Below are 26559 nucleotides of genomic sequence, written 5' to 3'. Positions count from 1 at the left end.
ATATTTATATAACCTTTTATACATCCCAAAATTTTTAATTTCTTTCTAATATTACAAATATGTATGTTGGTTTTGTTTACTATATTTTGTACTCCAGTTATATGAATTACAAACTGTTGCTACTATATACAATAGTTACCTATTTACTAGGTTCATCTGAAGACTAATTTGTTGATCAGGTACTTTATAAGCTTCTCTGCTATACAATATTTAATAAATATAAAATAGATTTTATTGCTTCACGGCCACCACCACCATTTACAATTGCGCACTATCTACGACACAATGATCGGCAATATCCTCTCCACACTTCCCTTCCACCTTCCCCTTTGTCCTTCGATCACGTTTAAATGCCCCACATTTTTCCTTTGTATACCCATATCTATATATGCTTTTAATACGGTTCAAGGCAAAAATAAGAATAATAAATTGAATAATTATTGAAAAAGTAAAAAAAGATGTATAATTTCGTCATTATTATTCATGCTCTTATGGGGCGTGTTCCATAATAAATAAATATGATATTTTCTAAAAATATATTAATTGGAAATTTGATAGCTTACGCGAATGGAATAATCTACGTTCAGGTTATACGAAAAATACGAACTTGAGTCTTGAAAGTAGTGACGGTGCTGGTTCAGTCTCGAGAGTTTTAAGAGTATACAATAACAAAAGGATAGGTTGTCAAGCGTAAGGGTTTTTGTTTACAAGATTTAAAAACATATTAAGTAGCTATTGTGTTTGATACTCAGTGTCCTTAATTTTTTTATCTTAATTATTCTTACATTAATGATTATTTAAACAGATTTATGTTTGTTTAACTTGTTTAATTCCGCCACCATAAGTATGTGTGTAGCTGCTAACTGTTTACAGGTGAAACATGTGTTTCAAAAGGTGCATCAAGAAATTGCCAGTCAGAGATTGATGGCTAATATGGAAGGTTGTAGAACTTTCGTTACTAAAAGTGGTGGTCAATCTTTGAGTGTTGGCAGTCACGCACATATTAATGGTAACGGAATTAAACAAAATTATTCAATTAATCAGTGACATGGGCTTCCGTGAGATAACACTTAGTTCAGTAGAATACACGAATCGCATTCTAGTAGCAAGATTACTAAGAAAAATATTATTGTAGAATTGCTGGCATATTCTGAGTAGTAATTGGTTGTATCTTTTTAAGAAAACACCAATATCCCTTTAAACTTGATTTTGTTTGTTGGCACAATGTAATTAAAACTATTGTTTTGAGAAGCACATTAAGTCAATGATCAACGATTTATCGTTGGACATATTTCTTCTTTGTTGGATAGTTTGTATAATGCAGACTAATATGAGATATATCTGTGTATAACAACTAGGTATAGATCACAGGTAGAAAAGGTTGGATAGCAATCACTTTGGATAAAATATACCTTTTGTCCCCACTATATCAGTTGGGTTACGTAATCCGCATTTGACCCGAGACAACTGAGTTAACGTTAACTGAGAAAAAAGGAATCCTTTTCTTTCTTTATATTTTGTTAAATAACTACCAAATGTTCGTTACTACATTAATTTAATAAATGATATAAATTTATACATCTACATTTAAGTTTGTTTGTGTATAAATTTATTTTTCAATGAACTGTAGATCATAACCGTTGAAATTGTATATTGGAATATGAATAGAAACCCACGTATCTATATAAATCAGTACATGGATGTATCAATAGCCTATTACCAACTTCGCTCGAGAGCCAGTCTCCTGTCCCGCCCTCATGCCTGGAATAATAGCACTATGAAATTGCAGCAATCCAAGCGGGCATCATTGAGTTAGTCCAGTTAAAATACCCCAGGACGTGGGGCACTGGTTAATTCAGTTCACACTGCGCCTGCGAGGATCTTCCGTGCGCTTTTTGCGCAACTCTAGTAGTATACCTATTATAATGTTATATACAAAATATCAACAGGTTTTTGTTCATCATTAATAATGGTAACATTAAGTCTTATAAATTCCTTGTGGTTAATTTAATAGTGTGATAGAAAATATGAAGATCACTGAGTCCTTGGTGAACGGAAATGACGTAGTTGCCCCAACGGAAAGGTATTTCAATGATGCTTTTTCTTATTCATACCACATTTTTAAATATTATTTAAATAAGAATAGATTTAAATAATATTATTAAGTATTTTGCTTCGTTAAAACAGTTTCTTGTTTGTGACCAAAATGTCAATAATTGTATATTACTCTTAGGCAAATCATACTGTTTGCACAAAGAATAACTGAAATCGGTGTAGCGTTGGCGAAGATCTTCACTAATGTTGTTGTTAATCTTTAAATACAAAACATAGAAGGAAGTTGTGAAAACTTCTCCTTTTTTAGAAGTCTTTTAAAAAGTTTGTAAAGCGCGTTTTAAAAATAGAATTTAATACTGCATTATAAATAATTGAAATGATGAGTTTAAAGTACTGCTGTTTAATTTAATTTGAGATTAGGTAATTTTTTAGGTTTTGATATCCTTTGAATGCTTAGTGCAGATAGCTTAATTTGTTTCTCCAAGAGTTAAATATAAATAAATATATCAATTTAGAGTAGTTAACTGTTATAAGTAAGCTCTACTAATTGGTTTTTTATTATCCCTATTTAAACCTCAACACTGAGTTATCTTTCCGCAAACCCGTCTGCAATTACAATGTCGCGGTTGTTGGTGTTGAAAAAAATGTTTTACCTCATTGTTTGACACCTCGCGTGTCGTATACACATTCCGCTACATTTCAAAATTAATCGCTGGCCACCCCTGTCAACAAGCCTACTCGAGTGCGGTAACCGGTCGACGACCCCGGGTATTTAGGACGAACAGCGTTGCCATATTGGGTGCTTTCTTTTCGCAATTTTAGGTAAAAATTTGTAAAGGAGAAATTCTTGAAGAAAAATAATAATAGGCGTGGATGTATTTGAATACATTTTTTAAAAGGTTTGTTATATGTAAACCATATATGAAACTTAAGAATGTACCATTTAAGGTAGTAAGACGAGTTTTTTCCATTTACCATGTACCTAGTGTTTATTTAGTCAAACGTAGTTAATTAGACAAAAGTTTATGACTGGTTAAAAGTGAAGAAATCATATTAATTTGAAGATAATTAATTCAAATTTGGGGGAAAATAAAAAATTGCATGTGGCAACGCTGAGAACGACCCAGTGTTTATTACATTCAAGGAAAATACAATAGGAAGTACGAGTAGGACAGGGGTAGGCTGCAGCGTGAATGATTTCGCTCCTATCCATCATTTTTGAGTGATTACAGCTTGTCATATCACCGTTAATGGCCTAATGGTCATTCGTGATAGGGTTGAAGGCAACAAGTGTGTATACTTGTATTGCGTGTCGGAAGTTTTATGTCATAGACACATTTATTGAAATCACACAGTCGGTGTACAACCTTGATAGGCATCTTAATGTCTATTAACTGTATCCTGTATCTTTGCCCGCGTGAATTGGGGTAAGTACCCATAATTAGAGTAATAGTCTAGGATATGGCCCATTTTTGTACTTAATTTTTTTCAAATCTATTCTGCCATTTGTGTGTGATAGAGTAACAAATATCCAATTATTAAGAAAAGTTTTTCATCTAGGAACAATGTTGGTAGAATTTTTCTATATACTGGAGGGAACAAATGCAATTATTACAGAGATATATTTAATTGGTAGGTAGTACTTTCTTAAATTTATTAGTTTGTTCTTGAATTATTCCATTCTTTAAATTTGTAAATTTGAGAAAGTTTGATTTTTTTTAAATAGATATCTATGAAAATTTATTGGTTTGAAAAAGAGAGTTACCCACTTTAACGCGAGTAACTGCGGAACTTGCTTAGTACTCGTACATTGTTATGTAAGATGTTATTTACTATTGTTCATTGTTTTTTAAAAAGCATTCATGTTATATAAATGCATTTTGTTGGTATCTAATAAAAGTCTAATGAGAAGCCGAGTAGCAATTGTTATCGTTTTAGGAATTACAATTTCACAAGTATATTTTGATTTTAAAAGAACGACAACTCTCTGATACTTAATATTCCGCTGCGTCAGTAGATAATAGAATGAATTCGTGAACAAGTCAACGTGATAAAGTGATAAAAACACGACTTTTTAAAGCAATAAGTATACTTTGCTATTATGAAAATAGCGATTTCGTTGTCGCTTTGCATTGAATGTACTTATTTGATTTTATAACACGAAATCATGTGTCTGTAAGTAACTAGATTTTATTTTTAAATTAGAGGTTTTTATGCAACATTGAATAGCAAACAAGCTGTCTACTCATATGATGTGAAGCGGTAACCGTCACCCATAGATATGAACAGTACAATGGATATAACAGAATATACTGTGTCGCCCATGATACCCTTCATGGGTTATACCTATATGTTATGATTAAGATGTTATACCTCTGTATTATGTCATTTAATTGCCATATCTTACCCTTCAAGCCGAAACAACAAAACACACAACAAAGGAAACAAGAAAACATATAAAGTCACTTTCATATTTATACTCGTAATATTGAAGAGGATTATCGATAAGGATTTGGACGCCCTGAAAGGAAGAAACACAACCCTCTGCTTAATAATGCTAACACTAGTGATTTAGCGTCTTGAACAATGGGTATAATTGATAGTGTAATGACACCACCAATTATAATTGTATTGTTAAGTCAATAAATAATTTCATTCACATCAGCCGTCCACTGTCCATTGCTGAGTATAGTTCTCCCCTAAAAGCAGGAGTTTGCCATTAGTTGCTATGCTTGGTAGGCGGATTGGCAACCGCAGTTAAGCTTTGATAATGTTTTAAGACATGTGGCAGCAGCATCCCTGCTGCCTATCCCTAGATCATTAAGACCCCATTAGGAAGGGGAAGCTCATTTTCTGCCGGGACTACACGGCAATAAATCATACCTAAAACATATGTACAGACATGTTTTAGTTTATAGATAACATAGATATCTACCATCAAAATACTAATGGCCGTTTAAAAACAACATTTTTTGTATGTAATTTCGATCAAGTCATTTATAAGAGATGATTTCAAAGATTTTTATTTATATTTTTATTTTGCCTTTTAATTTCTCATTTAATTATTGATAGATCTATTTATACGAATACATTAGAAATATTTAGGTAATTTTTCTTTTCTTAAATTGTGCAGAACGCACCTTTTTAGAGAATATTTTTAAATTTTATATTTTTATTTTGTTTTTTGATATCTGACATTGTCATGATTCATTATTATATTTGTTCTCTACCACTAGCAGCGACCGTCTTATTATTTCGTAAAAATATACAGTCCTTTTTCAAGAGCATATCTCTCGTTAAAATATTGGTCCTCTCGCTAATAATAAAACCATGGTGGTAGAGACGCGATCAGTTAAAAAAGCGAACGCAGCAAGTATGGAGCAAGGCCAATTTTCTACCGTTCAACACGGAAGCCCTAGCAGCTCCACACCAACTGCTGTCGCTCAGTCCGTTGGAATTCCCAGCGGCGCCGCTAGTTCCGTTTCAGGGTCTTCAACTACTGTAAGGAGTCGTACCTTAGAAATAGAAGCGGATTATGCTAAAAAAATTGCGATGCTGGAGCGCGTTGCATTGGAGCGTGCCAAAGAGCGCGAGCGTTTGGTTCGGGAGCAGGAGCGCATGGTATTGGAACAAGAGCGCATGGTATTGGAACAAGAGCGCGCCGCTTTAGAACTACAAAAACAAGCACGTATCGCCGCCTTGGAGGAGAGAGGTAGTATACGTACCCGTAGTAATCGTTCAAGTCACATCTCTAACAGAGAGGTACAAAAATGGTTAGACACATGTCTAGAGGCTATACCCTCAGTGGAAGTAAATGAGCAACCGCAGAACATTAAAATTAATACCTCCTGTAGTAAACCTACTACTAATAGCAATTGTTCTGCGGCATTAGCGGCACATTTACAAATATCGAACAATAGCTTTAACCCTGTGACTACCACAGATACTCAATATCTTCGGCCTATCCTAAAAGAATCTAATGTGGCTAATAATTTCGATGTTTGCACAAGCCCGGCGAGGGCTAGTTCTAGTGCGACTAAAATCAAACCGGTTTCCTCCACTATTAATAAAACTCCAAGTGATATAGCTTTGTTAGCAGAAGCAATTACATCACTTTCAAATGAAAGTCAACACAACATAAAATTTGGAGATGGTCGTCTACCTTTTTTTGATGGCAAGCCTTTAGATTGGTTAACCTTCAAACGTGTATATGACAACACGAAATCAAGATATTCTGACTCGGACAACCTAACACGTATCAATATGGCGCTGCGGGGAGAGGCACATGATGCTGTAGCAGTGCTGTTAGTCTCCGCTCAAGACCCTACTCAGGTAATACAAGCATTAGCAACAAGGTTTGGTAGGCCTGAACTAATTGTTTTACAAGAAGTTGCAATGATGCGTTCCCTGTCAAAGGTCAACATCGATTGTAGTGACCTTCATAAGTTCGCTTGTCGTGTTCGTAATTCAGTAGAAGTAATGAAACTTTTAGAACAAAGATGTTATTTAGAATCGCCAGAACTTTTTCAATCTATTCTTAGTAAACTCACACCTCTATTACGGACACGTTGGACTGACTATGCAGCATCTCATTTCCATCAAGAGGTAACTAAACTCGAGCTCTTAGCCTCTTTCCTCACTCAAGAGGTGGATCTACAGCTCAAGTTTGGTCTCCTCGATGAACCTATTTATTATAATCGAAACAATAAAATTCGTTCGGTTGCAATTAACAAACCATCCACGTCCATTGTTCCATACATTTTTCAATCTGAAACACATGAACAATCATCTAGTGTAACATCTCACAATAAAAAGATATGCTATTTTTGTAATGACGATCATAGCTTATCTCATTGTAATAATTTTAAGACATTGTCAGTTGATGACAGATGGAAATTTGTTAATGAGAAAAAACTTTGTCATAAGTGTCTTAGAAAAGGTTCGCATAATTATAAAAGTTGTAATATTTCTAAGGAAATCTGCAACAATAAAAAATGCAATTCTAGACACCATAAACTATTACATATTGCTCATGTGGTTGAAAGTGAGGTTGAACATGGTGAATCATCTTCCACTCCTCAATCTGGAGAACTTGAAGATTCTGATGAATCATCATGCAAACAAACGACTGATTTTATAGCTCATGCCAGTAACTCACTTCCATTATGTAATGTTCAACATCCATATTATCGACCTTTCTTAAAAATTATAGCTGTTGAAATCTCTGGCCCACGTGGTAGTGTGAATACTTACGCTTTGTTAGATGATGGGTCAACCGCTACTTTTATAGACTCGGAGCTCGCTGCAAAAATTGGAGCCCGAGGACCTACTGTCAAAACTCTTTTAAAATGTGTCGGCGGGTTATCAAAACATACAGAAATAGAGTATGTAAATTTTAATATTAGAGGTTGTCATGTTGATAAGACGTATCAAGTCAAGCAGGCTCGTTCTATAAAAGATTTACAATTAGCTAAACAGTCTGTCTGTCCCCAAGATATTAGTAAATTTTCTTACCTTTCCGATTTGGCTTCCTATTTATGTTATGAGAATGCACAACCAAAAATTGTGATCGGTATTGATAACTGGCATCTTACCATACCGCAATCCATACGGAAAGGCACGAGAACGCAACCAGCTGCAATTAACACTGCTCTTGGTTGGGTTTTATTCGGTTTTAGTAGTAGTAAAACTAGTCCAGTTGATTTAGTGAATCATGTTCAGTGTAATGAAACAGATTTTAACAAGACAGATTTATTGGAAAATCTTATAAAAAATTATTACAAGTTGGATTCGATAGGAATTACTAAGAAAGAACCGCGTAGTGCAGATGATGAACGCGCTATTGAAATTTTAGAACGTACAGCCAATCGTCTTCCGTGCGGTAGATTCGAAGTCGGTTTATTATGGAAATCTAGTAATCCTGTCATTCCTAACAGCTATCCTCTTGCTTTATCGCGTTTTTTAAGTCTTGAAAAGAAAATGATCAGTGATCCTACTTATGCTGAGCGTTATAAACAAAATATTCACGATCTCATTACTAAAGATTATGCCGAGAAATGTCAAAATGAACCTTCTTCTAATTCTGTATGTTGGTTTTTACCTCATTTTGGCATAATAAACCCCAATAAACCGGCAAAACTACGAGTAGTACACGATGCTGCCGCAAAAATCAAAGGTGTTAGCTTAAATTCACTTTTACTTACGGGTCCAGATTTATTGCAATCTCTAATCGACATTTTACTTCGTTTTAGAGAGGGTAAAGTAGCTATGACTGCAGACATTAAGGAAATGTTCCCTAGGTTCAAAATTATCGAACAGGATAGAGATGCTCAAAAATTTCTTTGGCGCGACAGCCCTACTGAACCTATACAATCCTATAGAATGTCGTCAATGATCTTCGGAGCAGTTTCTAGCCCCTTTACAGCTATATATATGAAAAATAAAAATGCTCTAGAGTTTAAAGATCAATATCCCGACGCGGTTCATGGTATTATATACGATACTTACATGGATGATTATATCGGTTCAGTAGATTCTAGCGATGAAGCAGCTCAGTTGGCGGCAGATATTGTCAACATTCATGCGCGCGCAGGCTTAGAGATGCGTGGATGGGTATCTAATGACCCTAAAGCGCTCCGTCTATTGCCAAATCATCTTTTATCAGAATCGGTATCTAATATTAACCTAAACTTAGCGAATTTTCCGTCGTCTACACCATGCATCCGCGCTCTAGGATTATACTGGCACCCATCTAGCGACCTCATAGGCTTTAACACTTCTATTAAAAGTAATCAAGAAACTTTGCCTAGTTCGCTTACTAAACGTATTATATTGTCTTTAATTATGCGAGTCTTCGATCCATTAGGAATCCTCGCTCCAGTTGTTATTCGCGGTCGTATTTTATTTCAAAACGTTTGGCGTATGAATTTGGATTGGGACACGGAGCTCCCTCCTTCTGAAGCCATAGCCTGGAAGGAATGGTTTCAAGATTTAATTATTACCGCCGAGATAAAAATACCGCGCTGTTATAACTTTCATAGGTTGAAACCAAATCAAATAGAGTTGCACGTCTTTGCCGATGCCAGCGCTCAGGCTTACGCAGCGGTGGCATATTGGCGCTTCGTTTATCCTAATGGAGACGTACAACTTGCATTGATCTGTAGCAAGTCACGTGTAGCGCCTTTAAAACCATCTAGTATTCCTAGATTAGAGTTGCAAGCTGCATTAATAGCCGCACGTCTAGCTACAACCATCGTAGAAGCAGTCAAATTTAAACCACTTAAGCGCACATTTTGGTGCGATTCGATGAACGTTTTGGGTTGGCTTCGTAATGATGCACGATCGTACAAGACATTTGTAGCTCATAGAGTAGGTGAGATAATAGAACTTTCAGATGTTAGTGAGTGGCACTGGGTTCCAACCGCTTATAATGTTGCCGATGATTCAACACGTTTAAGCCGAGACCCTTTAACTTCAGACTCACGCTGGATAAAAGGACCTGAATTTCTTCTAACTTCTGATTGGCCTAAGGAACCTACTGTTTCCCATAATCAAACCATCCATACTAATGCACCCGAGACTCACATACATCTCATTAACGAAATTGAGTCGAATAAGCCAATTTCAGCAGACGCACAACGTTTTAGTTCGTGGAATCGTTTAATTCATGCCACAGCATATGCTCATCGTTACCTATCATTGTTACGTCTTACTTCATTAAGAAAAAAAGGCCTGAATATAGAACTCATTCATAAAGTAGAAGGCCGCATTTTTTCTTTTCGTCCGCCATCCAACTCGAACGTTGATCGACAACACAATACAATACGTAGCACACTTACCGCGGAAGACTTATATTTGGCAGAAATCCATGTGCTACGTAAAAGTCAATTAGATTCTTTCTCACAAGAGATCAAATGTATTCAAAACGGTTTACCCGTGTCACACCGTAGTAGGTTATCGAAACTGCCAGCTATTATTGATAAAAATTCCGTTTTACGTCTATCAACACGCATTGTAGCTGTCTCTGGAATACAAGAAGATATGAAGCATCCAATATTACTCGATGGAAAGAATCCTGCTGTTCGGTTACTTGTATTACACTACCATCGCAAGGCGGCTCATGCTAACACAGAAATGGTCGTGAACGAACTGCGGCAAATATATTGGATAATAAACCTTAGGAGCACCGTGAGGTCAGTCGCATACAACTGTCAATTTTGTAAGGTTCGTAGATCTACTACTTTCCAACCACCTATGGGCAACCTTCCAAAGGCCAGACTTGCCCACCATTGTAGACCTTTTTCGTTTGTGGGACTAGATTATTTCGGTCCTGTAACAGTAGCAGTTGGTCGAAGGAGAGAGAAACGTTATGTGGCCTTATTTACGTGCTTGACCATTCGCGCAATCCATCTTGAGATCGTCCACTCGCTTTCATCAGATGCAGCAATAATGGCTTTAAGACGATTTATAGCTCGCCGTGGCACACCTTCAGAAATCCATTCTGATAATGGAACCAGTTTTGTGGGCGCGAATAGAGAGCTTCGAGCCTTATATTCAGAAGCGATGTCCGATTTTGCTGCGGGTGAAATGATCAAATGGAAATTCATCCCTCCATCAGCTCCTTTCATGGGAGGATCATGGGAAAGGCTCGTGAAGTCTGTAAAGACAGCATTAAAAGTAACTTTAGGCAACAATACAAGATCGCCCACCGATGAAGTATTCACCACCCTACTTTGCGAGGCAGAAGCATTGGTAAACTCACGGCCCCTAACGCACGTCACATGTGATCCACAATATCCTGAAGCCCTGACACCATTTCATTTTATATTAGGCTACTCCTCAGGTCGTCCTATTCCAGCCAGCTTAACCGACAGTGACATGTGCAGTAGATCTGGTTGGAGAAGAGCACTGCGAATGGCTGACCACTTTTGGAAGCGTTGGATTACAGAGTATTTGCCCACACTATCACCACGAAGATTTGTAGGACAAGTGCCACGAATTTCAGTTGGAGACGTCGTCGTAGTCGTGGACGGAACGTTACCAAGAGGTACTTGGCCTAAAGGCCTAGTTACGACTTTGTACCCAGGTAGGGACGGCGTGACACGGGTCGTAGACATCGATACCCAGGCAGGCGTAATTCGTAGACCTGTTAAAAGGGTTGTTCCCATCTGTTTAAGAGGGGAGCATGTGCAGAACGCACCTTTTTAGAGAATATTTTTAAATTTTATATTTTTATTTTGTTTTTTGATATCTGACATTGTCATGATTCATTATTATATTTGTTCTCTACCACTAGCAGCGACCGTCTTATTATTTCGTAAAAATATACAGTCCTTTTTCAAGAGCATATCTCTCGTTAAAATAAATTCTCATTTACTATTTTGTAACACTGAAGATGTGCAGAATTTTTTATATATATGGGAAGGCTGTAGACTACAAATGTGGCTGAAACTGAAGCGTGCGAAATATGCTCATTGCATGACAGCTAGGGTTACCTAGATGGTAAAGTACATCAAATTTGGAAACTGTTTTTGTGTATTACATAGAAAATATCTTAATCCGTCCCTGATTATTTCATTAGTAAAAGGTTTAGTTCATTAGTAAGAATATTTTCGTCAATTCTTAACCGATTACGATAATTATTTTCGAAAACGATAGAATTTACTGCCTTGTTAGTCAAATATTTAATATGTCACGGTTGTAATAGCCGTTTTTATTATTTGGAACATTATTGTTGCAGAGTAAATCATACATATTTATTTTGTGCCTATATTGTTACCGTACTCTTAAATTTTAATTGGAATCATTTTAATTCTCTCTCTTTGGAATTAATATTACAGATGGTGCTGATGTACCTAATTACAGCAGTTCGCGCACTGTTCCACAGAAAAGCAATCACCATTGTAATTAAATAAATTGTTCCATTTTAAAATTTTGAATATTTTATCATAACAGCCAGTACCTATAAACATTGTTTCATTTTTAAATTTTAAATATTTTATCATACTGGCTAGTACCTATTAATTAATATTATAACATTGTATTTGTATTTTTATTGAGTCAGACTGGATTAGGTACTTTAAAAAAATATTTTGTTTTGAAAAATTTTTAGCCCTTTTTGTTAAAAGTTATATACTCACATTATGTGATATCAGAAACAAATAATATTATTTTCTATTAACTTTTACTCGCTACTTCGGATTTAGAAGTATGAAAATCAATGAAATAGACGACTTCTAGATGGCGAATCAAGATAAAATATATATCTGATTATAAGCTAAATCTTCAGAAATTCTATAGTGAAAACTGCATCCATTTTGGTGTAGCAGTTTTTGCGTGATGTCGAAACAAACATAGATACCGACAGGTAATATTTTTAAAAATTATTGTTTTGGCTTCTATTCTATTAAAATACTTCAATTTTTCTTAAATTTCTTCCATGTACAGACATCATTTAGTTACAGTTTTATTATAAAAATATAGCAAGATTATTATGTTTATTAGATATAGTATTATGTTATTATAATTATTAGATATAGTAAGATTATTGTCATTAATATCTGATTTATATAATAACTTAACAAAATAGGGATTTATTCATTTTAGTTCAGAGTTTATAACCCTACTCACGGCGGTAGAGAAATCTCGTAGCTTTTTGTTACAAAAGTACACAAACATCCAGCCGCCTGCTACACGACACTATACAGGCATCGTTCGTTAGCGTCTGTTTGTCGTGTTTTGATACACGCTAACATCATTATATAAATACGTATATACCTGTCTTTCTAAATTGCTATATTTACGATATTGTCCAAGTGAAGAATTTATATTTTATATCATGAAAAAAATGCTGTTATAAAAATACAACAAATTGCCTAATTATATGTCATTTGTCTAAGAAAATTACAGAATATCAATGTCACTATTGTAAGATATATTTGTGTTTATGTTTTATTTGATTTATTGTTCCTTTTCTTTTTGACTGAAATCCGAATGGGTGATAATGGAAAAAAATACAATTAAAAAATGTATACATGTATCTAAGTTTACTTGAATAAGAATATTTCTTTCTTGCTTTCTTTACATGCTTAGTATATTTAATAGTTAGTAGTTTAGTTGACTAAGTAGAGATAACTAAGGGAATAATTCACAATATAATATTGCAAGAGAAGAAAAAGTAGAAATAAAACTAAAGTAGTATAAAAGTAAAATAATAAAAAGAATAACGTTAATAAGTTAGTAGATAACAAATTTATGCAGTTTATAAATATAAATAAAAAACAGAGTGCAACTTACTGAATGAATTTGTAATAATAATATTTCCTCTAATGGTGTGTACCTTTTCTAAACAAATTGGCCTTAAAACAATAAAAAAGTGTAAGTCGTCAATATTAATACTAAGTATCTACTTATCAAATTAGTGTAGGAGACTCTAAATAATTTGTTGTTTTACGTCTCGTATTCAGTAAGGTAAATTTTTGAGCGCTATTTTTCTAACCCATTTCAAACCCATCTCTAAAATAAAAACCTAATTTCAATTAAAGATCACAACGAAATCTTTATACTGAGGATTGATATGAAGATTTAGAGAAATTCGCTTCAGAATCAATCCCAGTTTAACTTGAAGTATATTTCCTTGAAAGGATACTAAACCTTTATAAATTGTAAATTGTACTTTATGTAACTGTTCACTTGAATAAAAATATTATATATATAAGATACATATATAAGATGTAAACAACTTCAATTTAACCCTGTAGGTACATTTATAAGCAACTATGTGATAAAATGGAAACAACCTTAGTAATCTACTACGATAGTAAGAAGGAAAATAATCTGGCGTGAAAGTTGGTAGGTACAGACGACCATTGATCACTGGGCGGGCGGCGGCGGCCGGCTGCTTGCCAACGAAAGTGAACTTTAGTGTACTATTACTACAGTGAGCGTAGACGCTGCGGAAACAGGAAAATAAGAATTATTGCTATTAGAATAAAGTCCACTTTTACATGTCCAAAATTCTAGCAGATTCGATCATTGTAAACAACGAGATATACCTGATTCAATACAGAAGTGTATACAGACAACTATGTAGTACACATCTCGTATATTGCATTGCATCGCCGGCGCTCAAAGATTAGAATAATAGATGACTTTGTTAGCCTAAAAACTTTTTAGAGTAAACATTTTCAGATACCTTTAATTATTGATAGATACTTTAGAAGTGCTTAAAACACAAACGTAGTACTGTACGTATCGTTCATTGTTGATAAATATTCTGTTTTTACTTTTTTTAAGCATTTCTAACGTAAAAAATGAATAAAGAGAATAGGTTTTGGTCCGTTGAGTAGGAATTAAACGGTCAGAATAGTATTCCTAAATTACTCGAATTATAGTTAGACGATGTAGCTATCTATTTAAGCATATAATATTTTTTTCAGATGTCATGATGATATCGCTTTGAAACCGTAGGTACTAATCTTGATGTCATGTTACAAAATCTACTTACAGATAGAAAAATCTCCTTTCGTGTCAAAAAACTACTACATACTTTTAACACTAATGTATTGTGAAATTTCCGCTAAATGTCCTCAAATTGATATCTTCAACTCACATCTGAATGCCTTCAAAAACATTTTACAACCAGCCATCAAGTCTCTTTGTCCACACCACATGTCCATATTTTTATATATATTTATTATTTGCATGTTCTTCATTGTTATTTTCCACATTCATGTGCTTTCTTTATATAATTTATAATTTAATATTTTTGCCAACTGCTTAATCATGCTGTGTGTACACGAGTCTGGGTTTCAATCTAGTTCATACTATTATCTTTATACATATAAATGTTTATAATGTTGTTGAAAGTAACCTGTTGTGTATACCTTTTAAACAAAATGAAATAAAATATTGTATATTTGTTTTTGTGTGGAATATATTATTATTATTTTCTCAGTTTTCAAAAAATATAAAATTTTTCATATAAGAATATTAATTATACGTAATTTAATTCGAGCCAAGCGTCTATAGGCCCTTTTGACCATATTTAAAATCATAACTTATTTAAATTGTATATATTTGAATATAGAATTGTGGAAGAGAATTTTGCATGTGAAATTTCCTCACTAACATGCTTGGTATAAACGTTTGCAGATAATATGAGTCAGCACATACTCTATTAGCATGAAAACGTTGGCGAGACCCATATCATTAGGAGAGAGGCAAACACTGCGCCGTTTCTTGACATCTGGTTTTTATTTTTATTAGCAAATCGTCTCGATATATTTTCCTATTTCACACAAGTTGAATTTTATTTTGTTTTATTCTTTTCAGTGTAGTTTGTGGTTTGCGTATAATTTAATGCTGTCAGCATTATTTGGAAAAATAGATAGGGATACTAAAATTACTGAAATTATCTATAAATACATTATTGGCTTCTAGTATGGTTTTAAATGTATTAATTGTTAGTTTAGGTCATACTTAAAAAGTACTTCAGTTGGACAATATTAGTAAGTATATAGATTGTAAAGAGTACCCTTCCGATTAAAAAATAAGCAAAATTGGTTCGTGTTTAAAAAATAATGGACAGTGAAGACTCTGATGGTATGTTAAATAACATATTTTTTATTACACACTTAGTTTAATATGGAATTTTAAAATATAATCTAATTAACTCAGGTACATAATAAGTGTAGGTATTCGAAGAAAATAAACATACAAATTATAAATTATTACGAAATAGCTTTTAAATCATAGCAATTTAATCTTACTATCATAATATTATATATATGAAAATAAGCTTAATTATTTATTTGTTACCTCTTTGTGGCTTAACCATAGTATTTGTAATGGAGAAGAATTTAGGCTACTGTTTAGTCAATTACGATTAAGCGAACGAAGTCACAGATAAAAATTAATAATATTATACTTTAGTAAAGAAGATTTAGATTTTACAGCAGATCAACACACCTAAGATACAGGTATATACTTACACATTATGTCTTGTAGAACACCCTATACGTGTTATAAACAGGGACCAGAATGAGGACAGAACGTTAGTAAACATTAGCGACGGCCTCGCGTCATGAGGACTACCATGTTAATTTATGTTCGCGTGCTTCTACCTCACAAAATTACCTCTGCCTTTGTTACCTGTAACTTGCATTTAGATTGTATACATTAGTATTTACTATTCGTAGTTAGAATTGTTTTGGTATTTAGCGATTATTATCTTTAATAAAAAAGTTATACCGGTGTATTTTCGTATCCCATTTCCATTAAGGTTAATGGAATGTGATACAAAAAAACATGAATGTAAAGTATATTTCTGTTAAATTATAAATGACATTATTACCTTTTTAAACCTACATAAATAATAATAAAAAAAAGTTTCAATATTACTGTATTTTCTTATATGACATGATATTTTACTTAATTCTGTATTGATTTTCATGATTCGCCCAGTTTTATTCGCATACTAATTTTGATTGATGTTTTTTATTTATGTAAGTATCACAAGTAGATTTTTTTTAAGATTTTGGCTATAGTGGAGATACAATAATGGGAATGTATGGCAGTGTAGTTTCAAACTCATATTAGGAATATTATTTTATAGTATTTAATGTAGAATGATGTGCTTAACGGCTTATAGATAATATTTTTAAATACTGGCCACATGAAAATTTTATATTTTTTTTTTGTTTGCCAAATTTTGCTGTCTTGGTTGAAGGAAATAAAATATATAATATGTTCACATCGTTCATGAAATTAATTATTATTATTATAGTCTACTACTAATTCGTTGTATACAAGTTATTTTTACATATTTAAATAGAATAAAACAGAAAATGAGCTCCAACTCTTTAGTATCGACCGTACTCATTTGTAATGAAATCGACGGGGCTCACCCTCTGCCATTTATACCAAATATTATTATCGATATAATTTTATGAATATTCAATTCCCGGCTCAATATCTGCACCCTTTTACATGTTAATTCAGTTGTCGAAGACTCGAGTTAGGACCAAGTTTGATTTTCAGCAGTACGCGCATACATTATTCTAATTTGTAAATTTGTTTTGAATATTTCCATAAAATAGCATGACATGTATCTAAATGACTTAATATAAATAATTAAATACCTAATGTAATTAACATTAATTAGTACAGATAACATTACGATTTATGTATTTGTTGTGTAGATATTGTTTCAGATAAATTAGTCTTATAATTTTAAATTTTATAGAATTGACTTTTATTTTCTCTTTATGCAACTTAAAATGGCACGTAAGCTGATGGTCTGCTTGATGGAAAGTGGTAACCGTCGGTTATAGACATGAACAGTACAATGAACATAACAGAGTATACTGTGTCGCCCACGATGCCCTTCATGCGAAAGAGGAATGGAACAGAGGTTAAGTACCAATTGATTTTGACTAATCTGTAGATGAAAATTGACATAATAGTTTCCTATGTAACTTAAGTAAGCGTTAGAAGAGGGTAATTCATCTTTTTATTTAATATAGGGATGAAAGTTTGCATGTAAATTGTCAATGAAAAATATGAAATGAGTTAAATTGATAATAAGTAATAAAAAATATTATAAAAATAACTTATGTTATAAAGCACTTGGAATATTGCTATCTAAAGTGGACATAGGTACCTACCTTGTCATTACTCGTTATAAAAAATAATATATAAGAAGATATATATAATATATAGAAAATATAAAGTGAAACCATAAATATAAATCCATTTTCATTAAATCAAAGGATGAGTGAGAGGAGATCTGGCAGGCTTGTGGGAATTGTTTAGGCAAGGCACTTTAGCGTGGCAGCTGTCACATCAAACGCTAAAGTAGGTATGATTATGGAAAATATTTATTCCGTGTGTTAGGTAGTTCTTTGTGCATAAATTTTCTGATAACATATAATTGAAGAATTAAATGATTATAATAAAAAAAAAATAAATAATTAAATACTAAAGTTTCTAAACATTTCCAAAACCAGACGACTATTTTATTCCATGACAGATTTATGTTAGAACATTCGCATTGCGGGGTGATTAAAACAAACGTTGCATGTAACTCAGCTAAACGATTTAGAGGTACGAGCGAGGCCGGAGATAGAAATGCTGTATTCGAAGCGGAAATAGCAAATGGCGCCCGTCCCAGTCTATTCGATTTGCTCAAGTTCCGACCAAACAAACGTTTCTTTAGATTTATAATAGGTTATATATTAGTCTACTCTAAACAAGAATTCTTACGTTGGATAAATGGAACAAAAACTAAAGGCAAGACAATGAAGCTGCAATTTAAAATTATTATATATAGATATTATTTTTTACAAATCTATCTTTTTTAACGCGCCACCTACATACTTATGCTTTAATTCTTTCTACCCAAAGGTTGTCTGGAAGAGATTGCTTAGCAATAAGACCGCCTTTTGTACTACACTATACGTATTGAAAATTGTTTTAACAAATCATGTTATGTTGGTGCAATAAAGTGTTAAATAAATAAATAAAATTTAAAATACGGAACATTACTTTTATTTAATGAAATCTAATGAAACATTTTTTTAGTACATGAAGGATATATTGATTGATATAAGTTCTTCAATATCTGAAGATTCTTAATTATTTTGCACTAAGTCAGCGCCTGGGGAATCTAACTTAAGACAACAAAAATTCACCTACTCGTATTTGTATATTTGGTACCTTTTTTAGGTTCGGTAGCCAAATTATCATCTATCAATATATTAAAATCTAGTATCTTACGCAAATTAAGTCCAAATCGATTTTCAAATGGCTACCTATATACCATAGAAACTATGGCTGAAAAATACTAACTATGGTTAATAGCTATGGTTAATGGAAACATTAATCAAGATTTGAAACATTTTTAATCGGATGCTAATAAATGAAAAGTCAGTGAATGGATACATCTTAAATCCAATCAGAAATGTTCTACGACTTTTTAATTGGGTGTCACTTTCATTAAATACCAAGCTTCCTAAATGTCGTATTATTGGAAAAGTTTGGTCATTCCCCTTACTTTTTTTGGTATGCGTGTAAAAAATCGATTTAAACCAGGATTCAGCTTTTAATGAAAATTACTAAGCAAAATTAATTTGGTCACTTTATAAGATATAAAGAACAAAAAATATTGTTTTCCAAGTATGTTTTTTTTAAAACTAAATCTAGTATCTAATAAAAATTTGTCATTTAGTAGTACCTTTAATTGTAATACATCAATTTAGGAGCTAAGTCTGAGTAAACTCTATTCATGTAATATCTAGGTTTGATTGAAATTAAGTATATATAAAACTATAATGTATAATATAATATAATATAATATAATATAATATAATATAATATAATATAATATAATATAATATAATATAATATAATATAATATAATATAATATAATTGCCCCTCATAAGTCTAACTCTACGTCCGGCTACACATCTTGGCCACGTGAGGGGTGGAACATCACAGCTGTAAGCGAAAACAGTGATGGCTAACAGAGCACTAGCAATACCTTCAATATGGAGAGACAATTCAGTGATTCACGTATAGGGCCGCTTCCCGAGGGTGATCGTCGGGGCACGTCTGGAGCTGACGCTGGACGTGACAGCATGCGAACCGTCAGTGGCTCTCTGCTGAGCAGGCGGGCGAGAGTCGGGGGTACCGAAGATATTACAGCCGACCAACGGGGCGGAGAGGGGGCAGATGATGTTTTGCAGAGTGTGTCTATGGCTACAAACTCTGTCGGCTCATCTGTTATGACCACGAATAATATAGTAAATGATGACAGAAGAAGAAAGTGGTCAACAGAAGAATTAGAAGAACTAATGTTTTGTTTCTTTAAAGCAAGATCAGGAGGACCAGGCTACATAAGCAGACTATACGAACTTTTTACGGAAAGAAATCCTAATAACCCAAAAATACACAAGTTTAATGGTAATACCCTATCGAATCAAGCACGTAGAATTATAAAACAAAATGTAATATCACAAGAAGTACTGAATCGAATAGAACAACAAGCAGTACAAGGATCTGATTTCATAAAACCAATAGAATCTAACATACAACAACATGCGATAACAGTCTCAATAGCAAACACCACAAATATACAAAACACAATATTACAAAATATACAAAACATGCAACACACTGAACTCACAGTACAACAAGCAAATGCAATAGATCAATTGACGCAAAATGTAAATATAAATGAAGATCAGGATCCACTAATTTTAAATTTTCTTCAAATACTGGCTGAAACGCGAGAAACTCCGATTGAAGAACGCTTACTACTGCCTAAAGCTAAAATAAATAAGAGATTCCTAGGAAACCTGCATACACTGAATAAATACTTGCCAAGTCTATTAGTGACTAATAACTCTTTAAAAGAAATAAACGACATTATTTATGCAACTGCAAAAACATTAATAATTAATAATAACCAGAATCCATATACATCAAAAATTACTATAAAAAAGAAATCGGAACCACCGTGGAAAAAAAGGATACAAATAAAAATCGATAGACTCAGAAAAGAACTAGGGCAGTTAATAGAAATAGAAAAAGGAATTAATACGCGTAGGATGATAAAAATTAAAGACATGTTATACAGGAAATACAACATATATAATAAAAACGATCATAATAATATGATAGAAACAATTAAACAAAAAATTAAAGCTTTAGCAGGCAGAATAAAGAGATATGAAGACATGAATACTAGAAAAGAACAGAATAAATTATTTAAAGAGCATGAACACAGATTATATACAAGTTTAGGAAGCAATAATACTAAAGAAGTCAATGTACCTAACAAAGAAAGAGTAGAAGAATTTTGGTCGTGCATATTGTCAAATCCTATAACCTACAATAATCAGGCTAAATGGATAAAGGAATTAGAAGAGTCATCAAAAAATCTAGAAGCAAGAGATACAGGTGAAATTACTGAACATCAAGTAAAATTTAGCATAAATAAACTACTGAACTGGAAATCGCCAGGTATAGATAAAATTCAAAATTATTATTTAAAACACCTTACCAGTGTGCATAGTTATTTAGCCACATTATTCACTAAAATAATAGCTGGTACAGAAGCGTTAGAGGATTGGTTCACTACAGGTCAAGTTATATTAATACCCAAAAATGAGCATACTGATGATCCAAAAAATTGGAGGCCCATAGCATGTTTAACAACAATGTACAAATTACTAACGAGCGTATTAGCCAATATACTATATGATCACTGTCACGAGAATAACATAATGGCGTTAGAGCAACGGGGGTGTCGCAGGTATGCCAGGGGCTGTAAAGACCACCTCATGGTCAATAAAGCAATATTAGAGGATGCACACCAATCTCAAAAGAACTTGAGCATGGCATGGATAGATTATCAAAAAGCCTTTGATAGTGTATCACATGAATGGCTTCTCAAAGTACTAGATATTTATAAATGCCCGCCTATCATCAAAAGATTCCTTCAGTTGACTATGCCTTCTTGGAGAGTGATCATGACAGCTCGTGGCTCCCAAAACTCAATAACAACCGAACCGATCTATGTAAGACGCGGAATATTTCAGGGTGACTCTCTCTCACCACTTCTGTTTTGTCTAGCAATAAATCCCCTCTCATTCGTACTAAACAAATATAAAATTAAAGGATATAAACTTAAAGACAGTTATTGGATCAATCATTTGATATATATGGATGACCTTAAAGTTTATGCAAACAATAGGACTAATTTAAAGGTGTTATTAGATAGCGTAGAAATATTTACAAGTGACATAGGAATGAGATTTGGTTTAGATAAATGCAATGTAATACATATTAGTTCAGGATATAGAAGCAACGCTATGGGAGAAGGTCATATACTATTAAGCGGAGAAATGTTTAAGCACCTAGCCATAGGAGATAGGTACAAATATTTGGGAGTGCATGAGTCAGGAAAAATTGAACATAGTATAATTAGAGATCAAATAACTAAAGAGTATTTTAAAAGAATAAAAAAACTACTGAATACAAGTCTCAACTCGCGTAATCTAATTAAGGGAATAAATACACATGCTTTACCGGTTTTACTCTACTCATTTGGTGTAATAAACTACAAAAATAATGATTTAAAGAAAATAGATGTTAAAACAAGAAAACTGTTAGCTATAAAAAAAGCACATCAACAGAAAGCAGCAACAGAACGATTATACTTACCAGTGACAAAGGGGGGTAGAGGTATGTTAAATGTAGAATATGTATACAAAACCCAAATAGTCAAATATAAACAGTATCTAAAAACAGAAAGTGATTATTTAATCAAAACAATAGTTCAACACGACATATGCAAGGACAAGTATTCAATAATAAAGGAAGCACAAGAGATAGAACTAGAACTGCATTTACTACAAGGAAACACACATACTGATAAAGAGATAAAAGAAGCAATAGTAAAAAAATATAATAAAACATGGAGACATAAACAACTACATGGTCAGTTCCCTAAAGACGTACTAGATAGGGCCAACGTAGACGGTGAACTTTCATTTAACTGGATTAAAAAACAGCAAATATGCCCAAGTATAGAGTCGTCAATATTTGCCATACAAGACCAAGTCGTAATGACACGACAACATCAACGTGACATACTAAAACAACCAGTAGACGGAAAGTGTCGCTTATGTGTTCATAAAGATGAAACAACACAACACATCATATCGGGGTGCGAGAAATTGGCGGGGACCTATTATGTCAAAAGACACAATAACCTTGTTCAGTATATCTACTGGTGTCTGGCAAAAAAACACAATATACAGGTCTCTGATCTCTGGTGGAAAGAAACTCTCACCCAACCCCATGTTAAAGAAAACGAATCTGTTAAGATCCTGTGGGAAATGCCCGTTCAAACTGATGTCACCGTTACACACAATAGACCAGATTTAATATATATAGATAAAAATAATAATAAAACATACTTAATAGATATAACTGTACCATCTGATTACAATATAGGAGCTAAGGAAATTGAAAAGCTAAGTAAATACCACCTTCTCAAAACTGAAGTCAGTCGTTTGTGGAACACACAAACGATTATCATCCCGATAGTAATAGGCGCAACAGGAATAGTAGCTAAAAATATTATAAACTACATAAATAAGCTAAATGCCAAAATTGACATCACAATCTTACAAAAACAAGCAGCCATTCACACATCAAGCATACTCAGCAAAGTATTGGGAGATACCGTATTTGTACAAAACACACAAAATCATCACACTCAAGACACACACCGGTCACCAACCATCCAACAGGCAACTAACACACAACACTCAACAAACACACCAGATTCATACAACACAATTCATACACCAAACACACAATCACTCACAAATTCAGTATACACTCTAAAGAGAAGGCGAGGTAGAAGACGGACATAAAAAAATAAAACTGGGGCATACGTACCTTTTTTCCTGTGGGTTACAGGACGGGGTATGTTTTTAAGCCGACATAAGTTGAGAAGGTGAAAACCAATTATACTATAATATAATACTTGTAAATGTTCATGACCTTAGGCACTGTTTGTGTTCCGAACCAAGATTACACTAGGAACTTAAAGTTTAGTCTGTTATAGCACTATATTTCATATATGTTTACAAAAGTTATCGAGCTGAATCGATTTAGAAAACTTCATTATTTTTAGTCCAAATATTAAAATTTTCAGTATTTGTTAAGTAGCAGAAATTAATACATCAGTGCAATTACCTAGTTCATTCATTATCAATTGATTGTTACATGAAACGGCTACAATTTTCGACAATTACGGAAATTGCGTTTTTTACTTCATTTCGGTAATTGTATTGTGTGCAATATTGTACCTACTATATATTTAAGTATTTATTATTATTGTTTTCTCTTGATAAATTTGTTCTTGATATGACTGACATTAATAGAGCTATTTAAAACGCATCTTTTATATCCAATTGTTTAATTCATTACGCCTTCAATTATTCAGGCGAATATATACTTATTTTTGTAAATAATATGTACATATTGTTGGTAGTAAATCGCCATACTAATAACAATAATAATTTTATATTAGGAATATATACTACGTATTATACCTATGTATGTATATAAGTGTTAAAACATTAATTCGATTTAGTTTTTATGATACTATAATTGTTTGAATAAATAAATAAATCTTTTGCTCACAGTATAAGTCCATCAGAATATTTTTGACGTATTTTCAGAGTAGATGTCTCTATAAATAAGCATGATAACTCAAGCAAGAAATCTCGAACCTCCGACGGACCCTTGTAAAATTATTCAAATCTTGTAGTCAGTAAAATATCTTCTCAAATTTTAGAGACAGCTGGCCATTAATTTTTGGTGAGTTTTCCTTATTCATATTGAAGAATTTGTTGAAACGCATCGAAGCGTGATTTTGATATACGTTTAATTTTTAGGTGTCATAAATACATTTTTCAAAATTGAAAATATCAGTTGGGTTTTTAGATTATGTAAATTATAGTAGGTATTTGTTATTTTTCTGTACTTAAAGTTATAAAGAGGAAATATTTAATTGTATAAATAGTTTGCGTAATATAGGCTATATACTATTTTTAAAAATTTTATCTATCCATACGAAGCCGGGCCGGATCGCTAGTATTCTGTAAGTTCCTATTATTTATAAATAAGTGATAATTATTTTGTTCTTAGTTAAACGTAAGCGTAACGTAACGTAAATATATATTTAGGCTGTATTACTGTATGTGTGATATTCTTAGAATCTTTGGTGATATTATAACATAATTTAGATACTGTGTACTATCTACATATGTTTATATCCGAGCTAATCTATCTTACCTATCCATAGTAGGTATATATAATTTTCGCAATAATTTAAATACATAACATAGGTTTCTATTGAAGTTTCTATTTAATAAAGAGGAAATTTAATTAAAAAAACCGAAGCTAACACAAAATGGCCGTCTGTCGTCAGTTGTAATTGTGTAGGTAACTGGGTGATTACTTTTTTGTTCGTACCGGGTTATAAATCCAATCTAGAACTTTTATCTTGATAGCGAAGGCTGAATAAATGAACCCTTAGTATTTGAGTTGAGATTCAGTATTTAATTCGTAAGTTTGACGATTAAAAACATTTAATGAAGCGACGTGTAATAAGAAATATAATGTAAAAATATACAGACATTATTTCTCAACAAATAGTTAAATAAATAATACACTGAAAATATTTTTTATTTATTGTTTTTTTTTTTTTTTTTTTTTTTTTTATAAAAATGCTAACCATCGTTTAAAGACACGAACAGCACTATGAACGCATTAAAATACATTGTGATAGTCATAATATCCCACAAGTGCCGACTTTGACGACCACGATGTTGTATCTTAAAAAAAATGTGAAATTTTACTGCCATAATTCGCTTTTCAAACAGCAAAACGGCCACATCTGCTTAGTAAAATAATACAGAGTTACGAGTGGAAAAGAGGGGCTCATAGACTATAGACAATTTTTCTACAGTCTTCTTCTGGTCGAACTTTGCCTAAATTATCCATTAATGTTCTTTATGCATGCTGATTGCAAATTTCTTTGTTGCAGTTGTTACTCTATTCCACCGAACAACATGTCTGGTGGGTCGCATGTCTCTCGAGCGACATTTGGCGGGGCGGAGTCCGAAATATCTGGCGGTAGTGCCCCCCCACTGCCTAGTCCTGCTTCGGCCGGGGCTGCGCTAGTGTCTCCTGAGACATTAAGCCGACACAGTAGTCCCCCACCGCTGCCGGCCCACCCTTCACACCAACAACCAGCGCCGTCCTGTTCTTCGCACAGGGTCCATATGGAGTCTCCATTGAGGTTATTATTTAACTTACAATAAACTTCTGTATAGTTGTATATTTTATAGTACTTAATTTTTATGCTTTCGTTTACACCAAGCGAAATGGGTATTATTTGCGTTACGAAAAAATAAAATTATATTCTATATTACTTAAGGAGGGTACAAATTTTATCCATAGACAACTACAATACATATTTATTATTATGTATTTTTATAAAATTATTAGTATATTTGGATGTTCCGAAATATCTAACTGATCTATGTGAAGTCGGAGCGCGTTGCTGGTAATAGCAGTAGGTATATATATATATATATATATATATATATATATATATACTCGTATACACATAAGATAAATCTGATAAAAGGTAAAAAAAATTTGGTAATCTTGTAAATCTGTGGAAGATATTGAATATACATAATTGCGGTCTCTTTATAATTTTATTGTAATACCTATGAAAAAAAATGTAAACATCAAATACGAGTGTACAAGTATTCACGAAAAGTATAATATATGAGAACATACAAGTATACATAAAAAAATTAAAGGACGACATTATTTTACAAGGAGCGTAATATGAATAAATTGAAATCATGCGTGAGCACTGAAGCTCTCAGATCTGATAGACAATGTTA

General features: G+C 33.0%; 1 protein-coding gene across 3 annotated transcripts in view; it reads left to right on the top strand.

Annotated features, from left to right (window-relative positions):
• The window catches only part of LOC116413697 (proton channel OtopLc), an 87138-nt gene that overhangs the window by 19161 nt on the left and 41418 nt on the right, over positions 1-26559 (top strand). For 2 of the 3 annotated variants that reach the window (XM_052895687.1, XM_052895686.1), the window contains exon 3: positions 25686-25940. In XM_052895687.1, coding sequence (XP_052751647.1) covers positions 25686-25940 — 255 coding nt within the window. Of the gene's footprint in view, positions 1-1810; positions 2084-25685; positions 25941-26559 lie in introns of those variants that run through there. The other variant, XM_052895688.1, reaches the window with a different exon arrangement.

Source organism: Galleria mellonella, unplaced genomic scaffold (assembly GCF_026898425.1).
Source record: "Galleria mellonella isolate WM207_F2 unplaced genomic scaffold, CSIRO_AGI_GalMel_v1 utg300, whole genome shotgun sequence".
In the NCBI taxonomy this organism is placed as follows: domain Eukaryota; kingdom Metazoa; phylum Arthropoda; class Insecta; order Lepidoptera; family Pyralidae; genus Galleria; species Galleria mellonella.
Note: the sequence above shows the minus strand (reverse complement) of the source record. Positions and strands in the feature narration are given on the sequence as shown.